Source organism: Thrips palmi, unplaced genomic scaffold (genome assembly GCF_012932325.1).
Source record: "Thrips palmi isolate BJ-2018 unplaced genomic scaffold, TpBJ-2018v1 HiC_scaffold_12, whole genome shotgun sequence".
Classification (NCBI taxonomy): Eukaryota; Metazoa; Arthropoda; class Insecta; order Thysanoptera; family Thripidae; genus Thrips; species Thrips palmi.
Window position 1 is genome coordinate 463,560 of NW_023144623.1, and position 13,224 is coordinate 476,783.

At 45.6% G+C, this 13,224-nt stretch overlaps 1 protein-coding gene across 14 annotated transcripts in view; it reads right to left on the reverse strand.

Moving 5' to 3' along the window:
• LOC117640739 overlaps positions 1-12,297 on the reverse strand; it is a 43,262-nt gene extending 30,965 nt beyond the window's left edge. The window contains exons 1-6 of one of the 14 annotated variants that reach the window (XM_034377604.1): positions 12,271-12,297; positions 10,005-10,117; positions 9,416-9,583; positions 5,810-5,986; positions 4,668-4,903; positions 2,272-2,485 (exon numbers count right to left, since the gene is read on the reverse strand). In XM_034377604.1, coding sequence (XP_034233495.1) covers positions 2,272-2,485; positions 4,668-4,903; positions 5,810-5,986; positions 9,416-9,583; positions 10,005-10,058 — 849 coding nt within the window. In that variant the 5' untranslated portion in view covers positions 10,059-10,117; positions 12,271-12,297. The other 13 variants (XM_034377590.1, XM_034377603.1, XM_034377597.1 and 10 more) reach the window with 13 other exon arrangements.
• Positions 12,298-13,224: the final 927 nt, after the last annotated feature.

A 13,224-nucleotide genomic window follows, 5' to 3' on the forward strand; every position in this document is an offset into this window, starting at 1 on the left:
TAGAGATAAGTCAAGTTATTCTCTTCTTCTGCTTCCTGGATCATGTGTGCGCCCTCTGAAATCACTTTGTCATAACGATTTGACCCAAAAAGTTTAAAATGGATCGCAGCAATTACCGCAAAACTAAAAGCGTCCTACACTGCGAGAAGTAATCAGGTTGTGGCTGTTAACTTTGTTGGTGCGGAGGAAACCATCTTTCGGGGTGCAGCGAACAGTGGCATCCATGTTAACAGCCACAACATTCAAAATTTACCGTAGTGGAAAGCGTCTCAAGCGTGGTCAAGCCCTTCGATTTCTCACGTCCAGCCGTAAGGGAGAGGGGGCACATAATAACAGATTATTTCTTTTTGGTCCTGCAGGCATCTTAATGGATATTTGCTCATTCTTTGAAAATAAAACTAAAGTATGGTATTACTTTAGAATGAAAAGGTATCATTCCAGTAGCCTGAGTAACACAAAACCCTTCCAAAAAGCTGTAATAGTAAACATTGCAACTCACTATTTGCCCCACCCTGGGGTAAATAGTGACAGCTTTGAGAAATCATAGTGACACTAGCCATTTCCTATGATAAAATCCCTCCCTGAACATCACAAAACAGTTATGAAATACTTTCAAGTGTGAATGTTTACTGAGTATTCTCACGCCAAATCTAAAAGACATGCTACAGCGCTTCAAAGACGTTAGGAAACTAAACGTTTTACATCGTTTTTGAAGGGTCTGAATTTTGAAACAATTAAATGCCGCTCTTCCCTATCTTCCCACTGCCACACTGCCTTCTCAAAACATCGTTCTGGACTTGAAACAAAGCTCATAAATTATTAGGAGTGCAGAAGTCACGCGGAAACAGTACGAAACACGAACTTTCACTACTAGCCGCGTGTCACTACGTGCCCCCTCTCCCTAACGTCTACACTGCTAATCCAAGAGTGAACCATTTTGCAAGCACAGAAATACATTTATTCCGTGTTATTATCAGTGTGTATCCATAAAAATGGTCCACGCCTTAAAGCGTGGACTTCCACACTTGGAAAAGCAGTGTAGTAAATTCCACTGCACAGTGGGGGAGAGTGGGGCACATTGGTCCGGTTTTTTTCTCTTGGCTCCCAACGACGCACGTGACGAGCAAAAAAAATAACTTTTAAGCCAAGTCTTAGTTTGGACTTTACTTTACCTCAGAAAACCGGCCGCGACACATTTCCGAGGATGAAGGCTGAGAAAAGCAGGAAGCCCGAGAGGCCTGCAAGTTGACCAATGTGCCCCGGGTCGGGGCACGTTGTTGGTCCGATCTATGGGGCACATTGGTCCAATGGGGGGGAAAAGTTGCTATAAATTGTCTACAATTTATGCGCACCACTCATAGATGTGTTTTGTGTTCAAAATGTGATACAAAACTGTAAAAGAAATAATGATCTTTCTCGTTTTGATGTTTTTGATGAAAGCATCAAAACAAATCAAAACTTTTTTCATCAAAACAATGAATTTCAGTTTTAGAAAGGGAAAATCCGTTAACAAACTTTCAGAGATACCAAAACATAACCCCGATGTATTACGTCACGTTGAAAAAAATTGAAAGTTTGCATTTTTAAGGGGTGCTATTATATTGGCCTAATGTGCCCCATCAAAAAGTGGTCCAAACTGCCCCGAGTGTAGTAAATTAATTAGGATGCCTCTAAAACACACATAGTTGCTCTGAACCCATTCAACACCAGGTTCAATTTTAAGCTGAATAAATAAGCTTTCCCATGAAATTGTTGGCGAGGCTAAAACATGATGTTGTATGCCACCAAATGAGATGGTTTTGTACTTGGAACAATTTACTTTTGCCTGATTTTGGAAACCTCAAATTTCGGCCTCTCGTCATCAGGCCGGCAGCTGCTAAATTTCGTCGGAGTTTTTCGAAAAACGATCGTGGAGTTGCGAGTCTCTTTTCACACCCCGGATGGTGGTGCTGTGGTCGCTCTATCATCGCGAACTTTGAAATGGACCAATGTGCCCCATGGACCAATGTGCCCCACTCTCCCCTGGTCCAGAAGACCGGCGCAGGTGGACAAAACTCTAGACGCGGTTTTGCCTCCAGAGTCGCTGAACTGGATTCGAACCGAACGTATGACCCCACCAATGGATTCCTCGTTCGGAGAGCAATCCATTGGTGGGGTCATACGTGCGGTTCGAATCCAGTTCAGGGACTCTGGAGCCAAAAACGCGTCTAGAGTTTTGTCCGCCTGCGCCGGTCTTCTGGACCACTGTGCACTGTGCGTTACTGATCTCACCTGAAGGTGGCCGCGGTAGTGCTCCAGCACGCGGCGCAGCTTGTCCGCGCCGTAGCCGTACGGGCCGGCGACCTCCATCCACTCCAGCTCCAGGACGCGCACGCGGTGCGTGTAGCGCAGCAGGTTGACGGGCGGCCACGAGTGGATGATGCGCAGCGTGCCCAGGGCCGGTGCCACGCGCAGCACGCCGTACCCCGCGTCCCGGCCGAGGGCCCTGGGTGCAGAGCATGCTTACAGTGTCTGGAGGGGAGCCAGGGACACGTGCATTCATGCTTACAGTGTCCGAAGAGGAGCCAGCGACACGTGCATTAATGTGAACAGTGTCTGAGAGCCAGCGACTCGTGCATTCATTGCTAAAGCCATTGGCCATTCCCCACCTGCTCTCCCCGCCCTCCCCCAATTGAGGCGATACTCCGTTATTTAGTTGGTAATGCAGAGCTACCCTTTTAATGTCCCCGCAAAGTGGCACCCCCTGTTAGATTGAATAGTTGTTGCCGACTGAAGAACACAAAGAAGCGCAAAACTGGAAATGGAGCGTATCGGGAGTCGGGTTTCAGGGAAGAATGTTGACAAATACCCTTCTTTCCTCTGCCAAAAGGGATTTAAAATAGGACAAATTACCTTTGAAAGAGTAACGCTTCGCAAAAAGAAATGCACTTCACTGGTGTAAATGGGATCAGGATTTTCTAATCATTTCCCCATTTTTCCGATAAAATTTGAGATAAACACAACCCAGTTAAAACTTGCCGCTCAAAAGGCACAACTCATTTGTAGTTCCAATGGTGGCCGTGGCCACCTCGCCTGGCCAGGCAGCGCTGAGCTTTGCCTTCGAACCCCCATTCTAAAGCCCTGGCCCGGAAGAAGAACAAAGATGGAAGTAAATTACAGATTCTATGAGAAATATACGCGGCGGTGGATGAGGTCTGGTAGTCCTATAGTCCCCCTCTGGGGGGAGAGCTGCGAACTTGACAAGTGTTACGTTTTATTTCTCATACACCTCAAATGTTATGCGCGATCCATCATATACTGGCGATCAAAATGGCGTATCTTTGTTTTATGTTGTGTCGTCTGCTAGAGGCCGCATGAGGTCAAGGGACTTGTCAGTACTTCGAACAGGCCTAAAAACCTCCTCACCTCCCTAAAATGGTTAATCAAAGATCCCTTGAATGTCAGATGTAAACAGTTTAGTCGTTCTGAGGCTCATTGCTGAATTTTAGAATTCCACGCCGGAAGCGGCAAGGCAGACATTTTCCTCGCCAGTCATCGATGCTTTGTTTTGATGTTGTGTCGTCTGCCCGGGGCCTCGGCTCGGAAGATCAAGGGACTTGGCACCACTTCGAACAGACCTAAAAAACTTCCTCCCTCACCTCTCTAAAATAGTTAATTGAAGATCCCTTGAATTTCGAATGTAAACAGTTTAGTCGTTCTGAGGCTTATTGCCGAATTTTGGAAAAACCCACGCCGGAAGCGGCAATGCACGGCGGACATTTTCCTCGCCAGTATGAGCACCGAATCGGTCAGAAGTCAGGACGCGGTTCTCCCCAAGGGGCCTTTAGGACTCGAAGGTCTGGAGCTTCACAGCGCACATTTCTCATACAAACTGTCATTTCTGACTTCCGTTTATGTTCTTCTCTTACCGCGCCAGAGTTCCTTTGGAGCTCCCTTTTCTTCACAGGCTACAAGCTGAATGGTCTGTCATGCGAACGCGTTCTTCGCAAAGTTCTAAGGGGGTGCATACACCTTCAATCTTTTGTGTGTTATAAGGTCTGTAGCGACTGTACTATCTAAAATTTAATGATTTCGTTTCGGCACCCAATTTTCTAATAGTTCGAGCAAAATAAATTGTTCTCTACCGGTAACCAAAATTACCTAAGTTGGGTTGTCGTTCCGATCAATTCAGATGGAAGTTGATGTCTTCTTACCTTCTAAAAAAATACCAGTGTATTTATTTTGACAAAATGAATGGGACCAAGCACTGTAAGAAAGCTGATTTGATTGTAATTCTGTTTCAAGAAGCTAAAGGCTGTAAAACGGCCAAATTTGGCAAGTTTTTTTTGGAATTTTTGCTTTCTTAGGAAAGTTCAAATTACGCCATCATTGTGATTGTGGTGGGTGCCATGAACATCCTCATGAACATCCTTGAATTTTATGGAAGGTGTGGGACAATAACTTTCAGTTGGACTCTTCGGTTAGTAAAAAATTTGAATGACACCTCCACTTTGGTAATTTTTGGCATAGAACAACCTTTTTGTTTTTTTCAAAACAAAGGTTACTATTACAAAATTGGGATGAAGAAGGAAAAATTGAAATTCTAGAAAGCACAGGTGTTGCAGAGATGATAATACACATCAGATTTAAGGTGTATGCACCCCCTTAAGAATACGGTATGGCCTTACCTGGTGATGGCGTCACTGCGGTCCAGCATGGCCATCGTGGAGTGGCCCGCCCTCTCCACGGCCGCGTCCGCCGTGGGCTTCCTCTCCGGGAAGGTGACGTGCTGCCAGGCGGCGGGGTCGCGCGCCACGACGCGCAGCGCGCGATTCACTTGGCCCAGCCGCACCAGGTCGTAGGGGCCTAGCAGCGCGCACACCGTCAGCAGCAGCTCCTTGGGGAGCGTGGCCAGACCCAGCGCCTGCCAGGTGCCGAGCGTCAGAATCGAGGGGAAAACAACTACCGCAGAAGGAGTACACGGAGAAAAAGTATACGAAGCGTCGCTTCGTCATATAAAGACATCGATGGCATTGTAAAATCTAGGAAGAAATGCTTCGTACTGTGAAGGAAAGTCCTTCGTAATATGAAACATTTTTTCATAATACGAAGCAATTCTACAATGCCTTCATTACTTTCGTGATGCTTCGTAGACTTTCCAGAGTGCACATCGCACACACTAATGCTTGTCTAAATTTTCATCGATACACTTCGAGATATTCAAGACAACCTACTCTCAAGAATTGAATATTAAATAACAAACAGGTTGAAATTGCCAGGGCTTTAAAATTTCACTGATCGATGTTAGGATTTGACCAAAACATGGATCACCATCGTACTACGGGCTCGCCAACAGAAATGATCCGTGATTGCACTGAGAAAAGAAACGCGGCCAATTCCGCACGTGTGGTGCGGACACGGACTTGACCACGTTTGGTGACGCGGCGGAGGTCATTCTCGTCTCCGCATCACCAAACGCGGAATCCACCACGTCTGCGCCATGTTAAAGGATAGGGCATCGATAAGCTTGAGCACGTTTGCGCTTCGAAGTGCGATGACCGCATCATGAAACGTGGTCAAATCTTCAGAACATTTGACCGCACCACCTCGTGCGGAATTGACCACGTTTGTTTTCTCAGTGTGGTACCCTGATCCATGTAAAGCAACTTACCCTATTCATGAATGAATAGGCCAAAATGCAGCCAAGTCAAGATCAAGCGGATATGACACAACGCTCATGCCATTTTGAGCATTCGTTTGGTGTGATGTCGCCCTGCTGCATTTCCAGTGCGCACGACCAGAATATCGCATGATAGCTGCAAAGACACACCTGTTCATCGTCCTCCTTCTTGGGATTGATGTTGGCGGTGTCCACGGAGGGCTTCTTGCAGCTTTTCTTGTGCAGCGGCCAGTCCTCCTTCTGGTGCTCCTTGCTGCAGTAGGCGGCCAGGCCGCAGCGGGCGCACAGCAACCCCTTGCCGCCGCACACCGAGCACACCGCCTTGCCCTGTGGGTCACAACACTCGGTTACCAGTCACCTCTCGCTAGCTGGCACGGTTTGATTACTCGCTAGCTGGCACGGAGTCATCCCCACCACCTCGGCTCTTCCAGCGCGGCCAGGCCCAGCCGGGACGAGGGTCTGGCCGGCCGGCGAGGGATGACCGGTGGCTTAATCCGCTTGCCTGTGGTATATTCCAGTCGAAATATTAAAACTTTTACTGTTTATTTTTCTAACAATCTTTTAAGAGAAATGCAAATTCGAATTTTTACTTTTATTTTCGACGGACGGTGGGGTAAGTTATGCCGACCGTCATGGTGAAAATTCGAATTTTGAGGTGCGTTTTTTTTCCATCCTGGTTGTTTTAGAATCATCTATGCATTTCTTTTACAAGATTGTTGGAAAAATATACAGAAAAATACGATTTCAAGAAATCCTAGGAGTCACGAAGTCAATTTGATTTGTGTAAGAGTGTGGAGAAAAAAAAGAAGTGGTGTTGTGAAGTTGTGGCTCAGGAGACTACCAATGGCAGTGGTACCAATGTGGTCGATGTGCCACCCGTCGAAATTTAAACTTCACAGTAAATAGAAATCAAAATGCTGGTAAATTCAAAAAATTCCAATGCTAATGTATTCCGCAGTGTTCTGACAATGGAACATCTTTAAAGTCCATCATTATTAAAATGTTCTTAGCAGAAAGAAGGCAGTAAATTAACTTTCACGGGTTGGCAACTAGTTTCTCGGCGTCTGCGCCCTTGCGAAAATCGCGAAGCTGAAAGCACCAGTAGTCGCGCATTAAAACTGCCCCTCCATTGTTGCTGACGTTGAATTGTTTGGCTTGTTTCAAAAGGCTATGGTTCTCTAGTCATGTTTTCTTCAATTCTGTGTAATAGTTCTCCCTCACAACGTATCAACACCACGACGGTTGGTTTGACAAACTTCACAAACTCGGGAGGGATGGTTTCGAAACGCGGGTGAGTCTTGTTCGAGGAACATGAGCACTGCAAGTCGCGAGGTGGAGCGAAGTGGTCGTAGTGCTAACTGAATCACAAACAACAAAATTGTTTTATTGACAGAAAAAAAAGTAATATTTGAGAAACTTTATGTCAGAAAAAAAGAACTTTTGTTTTGCAAATTTTTTGTGAATATGTTTTTAGATAGTTATTACATAAAATTGAAAATTTGTTTTATATGAATTTTCATAAGCAGGAAACAAAGAAAAAACAAGAAAGAGAGCAAAATTAATACAGATTTCAAATGCTACAGTTGGTGAAACTGTTAAACAGGTTGCAACTCCACTGCGCATGTCCAAAAACACTCCGACCTAGAAGTATTATTGGGTAGTTTTTCCCGAAAAACTGCGTTCGAAACGACACCAATTCTATTGTTGCCTCTTCTTTAGCTGCAGTCAAAGAGATTTTTCAGATCGGACGTGCTCTTTCAGCTTTTGGAGTAACCTGTACAGACCCAAAACGAGGCTCGGCTATTGGTCCGCCCCGGCTCAACTCCCCCCACTCCCTTTCTTTTCCCTTGACGAGTCGAGTTTTGCCATGGAAACGGCGATTTTGACAGCAAATTTCTCAAAATTGGCCGCTAACTTTTTGACCACATTTCAGCATAAGAATCAGCGTTCCAAATTCTACAAGTCTGCAAAACCTCATTAAAATCGTATAGAAAATTTCGGAAATGCATAAAGGGCCATACAAATCAAATCTCGGGCCGGCTGAATCCTGGGGGTATACTATAAGGCTACTTCGTGCCTAAAAAGTTCTAAAATTTCTTCTTGAACAAAGCACAAGCAATCGGATTAAGCCGCCGGTAATCCCTCGCCGGCCGGCCAGACCCCCGGTCCCGGCTGGGCCTGGCCCACCTGCCCGGCCTCTCGCTTGCTGACCACGTCGCCTCCCGGGTGCCGTGCCAGCTAGCGAGAGGTGACTGCACCACACAACTGCGTGCACGATGTAAAACTTTGTTGATGGAAAGAGTGGATTAGAGATGTGCAAATGGTGGACATCTCGTCGGCGCCGAGGTTTGCGTCACGTGTGCCGCGAGAAAAAAATGGAAAAATGGTGGCGCCGGCAAGCGAAATGTAACTACGTAACGAACCACTAGTACTTTACCGATAAAATTGTAACTAGGACGGTTACAGTTACCGAGCCTGAGTAAAGTAGAGTCAGTAGTATCAGTGCTCAAGAAAGTAACTAGTGCAGTGGTTCCCAACCCCGGGGTCGCGACCCCATTTGGGGTCGCGGAAAAATTTTGTGGGGTCGCGTCATGCTTCCTGGGGTCGCGTGGGGTCGCGAGTTGGCTCCTGAGGGTCGGTCTGCGGCGAAACCGCTGGTGCGGGATTACGGGAAAACCGACGGATGTTTGGCCTTTTCGGCGCTTCCAAGACAAGGCAGACGCATAGAATACTGTACAGGTTCATGTGAAACCCTGCGGAGGGGAGGGGATTAACTAGTCTCCCTAGTCTTCCGATACCTGGAGCGTGGATTGCTCGTTGCCCACCATGTTCTATTTTATTTCCGTCCGCGAATCCTCAAATGCTATATGTTCATGCGTCCCAAGTGGAGGCAATCGCCAATGTTAAACGTAGTAGGCCCCAAGGTGTTTGAAAGCCACCGCGCGGGCGGCACAAAAGAGTACAAAGCTTGGGTGTCAAAATTAACACAGCATTTGAAAAATAGGATGTTTCATTACAAATTACGACCCTCTATTTTAAATGCACTCAAACCCTATAAATTGGATCAAAATTCAAATTGTAACAAGTTATTTTCGAAAAAATCTCTACCCCCCCCCTAAAAAAAGGGATGGGGTCGCGTGGGGTCGCGTAATTTTGTTCCTGGGGTCGCGTAAAAATTTGGAATCCGTTTTGGGGTCGCGGGCTGAAAAAGGTTGGGAACCGCTGAACTAGTGCCGTTACTGTAACTAGTAACTACCAGTAACTTTCCGAGCCCTAGTGGAGATATCCTCGACCCACAGGCGAAGTGGTGGCACAGCGGTAACGTGCCCGTCTCTTAATCGTAAAGTCCCGGTTCAAGTCCGGGGAGGAGGAAGGAAAAACTAAATTGAGGGGTGGTGCGACAAAGAAAACGAATTCGCCTCATCAGTAGGTATGAATGATCCAAAAAAAAAATATATTTTGGACTTTTTGCTTAAGTTCTTTAAACATATGAACTAACTACTAGGATGTTTGGTAAAACTTACAACAAAGAGAGCTGGCGGCATTGTTAGGTTTACTAATCTGGTAAGTATTACTAGACTGTGAGACTAAGTAGACAGTGCAGTATTTTTTTACCAGAATTCTAGTTAGGTTTATTTTATCAGACAGTCTGGTATTTGGTACCAGTCAGGACCTTCAAAATGACCCTTGGGTTTCGGGATTGCTGCATCCTAAGACTGTTTTTTTTTTAAATAAAATAAGTTTTTGGGCACTTACATTTACGACCTTGAGGCCTCTGGGCTGGAAGCACACCTTCTTGTGGACGGCACGGTGTTCGTCGCGGTGCTCAACGCCGCAGTAGAACTCGTCCTGGCAGCGGCTGCAGCTCAGCCCGCCGCTGGAGGCCTCTGCCCTGGCCAGGCACACTACGCAGCGCTCGCACTCCTGCGAAGGCAGGACAGGTCCAGAGTAACAACCTCCCTTGGTTCTCAGACTTTGTATGTGTTTGCAAAGTGTACACACATGACACACCTAATCGTCTACTTAGTGCACACTTACAGATGCATACTGGCAAGTACACTCTTCCGAATGCATACTGGCAAGTAGGTAGACACTAACAAATGCATGCTTGGCCCGCAACTCCACTCAACTCGCGAGAAATCTTAAAACTGTGTCTAAAAACCATTCTTCTCAAATATTCAGAGAAGCGTCTTTGGCAATCCAAACACTAAAACTGCCTTAATTCGGCTTCGATGCGTCCCTTTTAATTCGTTGGCTATTGTCATGATAATCTTGAGACAACAAGTCCTGAAAATTTCAAGAGAAACTTCTAAAACGACATCTTCTCCACAGTGCCCAATCTTACCTCTTCAGAAGAGCCGTTGACAACAGCCTCACGGTCCGACGGTGCGGCGGCCATCCTGGACAGCAGGAGCTTCACGAGGAGAAGAGATGACCAAGCCGGTGAGGAAAGGAGCCCTGGGCATGGTAAAACGTACACTTATACTGCTGAGATTTCACATGTGAAAAACTGGGCTTCTGTCTATGCTATACGTAGGCAGTTCTCTGAATAACTAAGAAACTTTCTTTTAACCCGGGAATGGACACATCACTAAATGAGACTTTCTCGGCTGTGCAAAAAATTCGTCACCCGTTTTCGGTCAATTTTGACCCCACCACCCCTTCCTTGTCACAACTTTGTCACATCGGGCTGAGCCCCCTCCCCCGCTTGTGACTTACTTATGAAGCGCCAGCGTAAAACAGAGCAAAATGCGAAAGAACGTTCCAATTTTAAAGTTTTCGTAAAATGACGTGAAAAAAAGCCTGAAGTTTTGAAAATACATCACAACAGGCCCAGCAAACTCCCTTGTTGAGAGCGAGACTCTTAGTTTGACTTTCCCCGATACTGCCAACTTCTGCATGCAAAGTAGTAATTTTCAGTTGATTTTTAGGGTTGCCAAATGAAGACATATTAAACTCAAAATATAATTTTCCCATAGGAAGCGTTGAACCTTCATCATCGAGACCAGCAAGGCACCACGCTATCCATGTGGCTACGGCACCAGGGTGAGTCGGGACTCGTTCTTGATCCAGTCAAATATCAAAACTTCAAAATAAGTTGGCAGCCTTTACAAAGTTAGGTTGGCAAGATACCAGAATGCCTCCAATAAGAAACCGGAAATGCCTATGCCAGTTGCCTGGGACTGCATCACATGACTCGACACGCCCACCCCCCTCAGCGTCACAACCCCCTCCCAAGAAAAACAAAAAACAATGCCTGACGTATTTTTTTTAGGCACAATCCCTATTGCCTTTAGGCAGGATCCTCTCGTAAACAATGGGTGCGTTCACAACGTTGGACAGTGAAAACTGAGATGAGTTCAATTCTAAAAACGCAGATCTTAGAGGTGCTGGCGCGGTATGGGGCCCTTCATTAAATACGTTACCCACTAAAGCGGGAAGAGGGATCTGGTCCGCGGAGGGGACGGGTTGTCAGAGCCAGCGTAACGTCACACTTATCACATGAAGGATGAGAGTACGTATATTTCAAAAGAATAAGAAAATAGACTATTCTAGTCGTCGTCGACTGAAGAACAAGGAGAATCACGAAACTGGTAATGGAGCCGGCAGCTTAACCTCACAGACCTGTTTGAGTGCATCAGTTTAAGAGCTTTCCGAAACGTCTCTATTTTACAAGGTAGGTGTACGCCAGACCGTGTCTCGTCGTAACAGGCTTCGCGATGCTGCGCCAGTTACGACAATCCACGCCTGGCGTTACACCCACCTTGGCCTGCGGCGGCGCTCGCTTGCCTTCGGCAGGCTTTTAGAACTTCACATCGGCATACATATCGACGTGATTGCAAGTCGAAACAGCATTCGGTTATTGATTTTATACTGGGGGGCTCTTGGGGTATGATGTGAAGAGGGGTCGCTGGTCAGAGTTCATGGCATCCACCCCCAGCTGGCACACAAGTACGACGTCATGACACGTCTTTTCACGCATAGGCTGAATTTTTAAATAGAATGGGAGAGGCACGGTAGGGACATACGGAAATTACATCAATTGTTACAACCCACCGCTTTCAAACTAACACAACTTCCACTCGCACGCCCACCTCCCTGGTTTTTTAACCATGAAGATTCGTTCACAGGGTAAAGGGACCAAGCCGATTCCAGAAATGGCAGTGGTTTTGGGTGGAGACCACTCTTAGTAGTGTTTTTGGTGGAAGATTTGAAACCACTAAGGTAAAAGTCGGAGTGCGGTGGACATTTTGTGCGGGTTCCCAAAGGAGACTTTTAGTCGACATAAAATTATGAAACTTTAGCAAGTTAGTAACTATACTAGAGAGTTTCGATGGGTGTGATTAGAATTAAAAAAGATTAATCGAACAAAAAGTTACAGAGCCGCAAAGTTCGTGTAAGGTGTGAATGGACATGACGGAAATTACAAAAACGACCCTTTTTGCCTCCCTCCTGAGTCAGAAAAATACTTTTAAACTCCATGTACAATGGGGTCAAGCTAGTCTAGTGCCAAACAAGATTTATGAGTGCCGAAATGGACTTCACTCTTTTTAGTTTTCTCTGGGGAGGGTGTGGACACGAAAACGCCCTCTACGCGCGGAATCGCCCACCTGTGTTTTGACTTGCTCACTATGTGACCCAATAAAATGAACTGAACTGAACATTATTTTAGTTATCTCCGAAATGAGGACGGAAACGACCGGTTTTCTTTGAGTAAGTGGATACAGTGTGTACTAATTTATTAATTTCATTTTTTTTTTTTCAAATTGACTTTAGATTTACAGCTTAATGGAAGGGGATGGTCAAGTAGTTTCAAACATGAATTGGCAACTTTGAAACACAATTAAACATGGCATGATTGACCTTATAACAAGTACACTGATAGACATTTGATAATAATAAAGACACACAATAAGTATAGAATATATATATAGTAGATTAAGGGTATCAATGCACACAGTTTTGGCAACTTGCAAAAAATATAACTTGTTCCATAAATTATGGTAGATCATCTGCAAATTATCATTATTTCTTGACCATCCTCAGTTGTTATATTTCAGAAGTTGACTAATAATATACTGTTGAAACTTCACATGCAATTATCAATAAATCATTGTCCAAACATTTAGGTCAAGCGGCTACTAGAGGAAATTTGGTCAAACTTGATTGAAATGATTACTTTACATTCGAGCACGATCACCAAAGAACAAGTGAAGATAAAGGCTTTCTGAAAACTCATATAAAATTCAAAAAAGCAGGGATTCAAACCACAAACTGACATTTAAAATATTTAAGGCCAGCTAAAACTAAAATTACTACAATTTCTTTCTGACAGACACCTGAATCTTGTCAGGGATCACTTCTCTGAAGCTCTCCTTTCCGCGCCAACTGGCAAAGCAGCAATGTGGCTTCTGCGTTGTCCGCGGGCCGAACAGTCCCCTGCCACGCTACCCCACCTGCGCCGCGCCGCAGAAGCAAGGTGCACGTAGCCGTAGGATCGGCACAGCCCATTAGAAGGTCGGCCCCGGACCCGGGCAGTTCTGCGGGACACAACAGGACAGTCA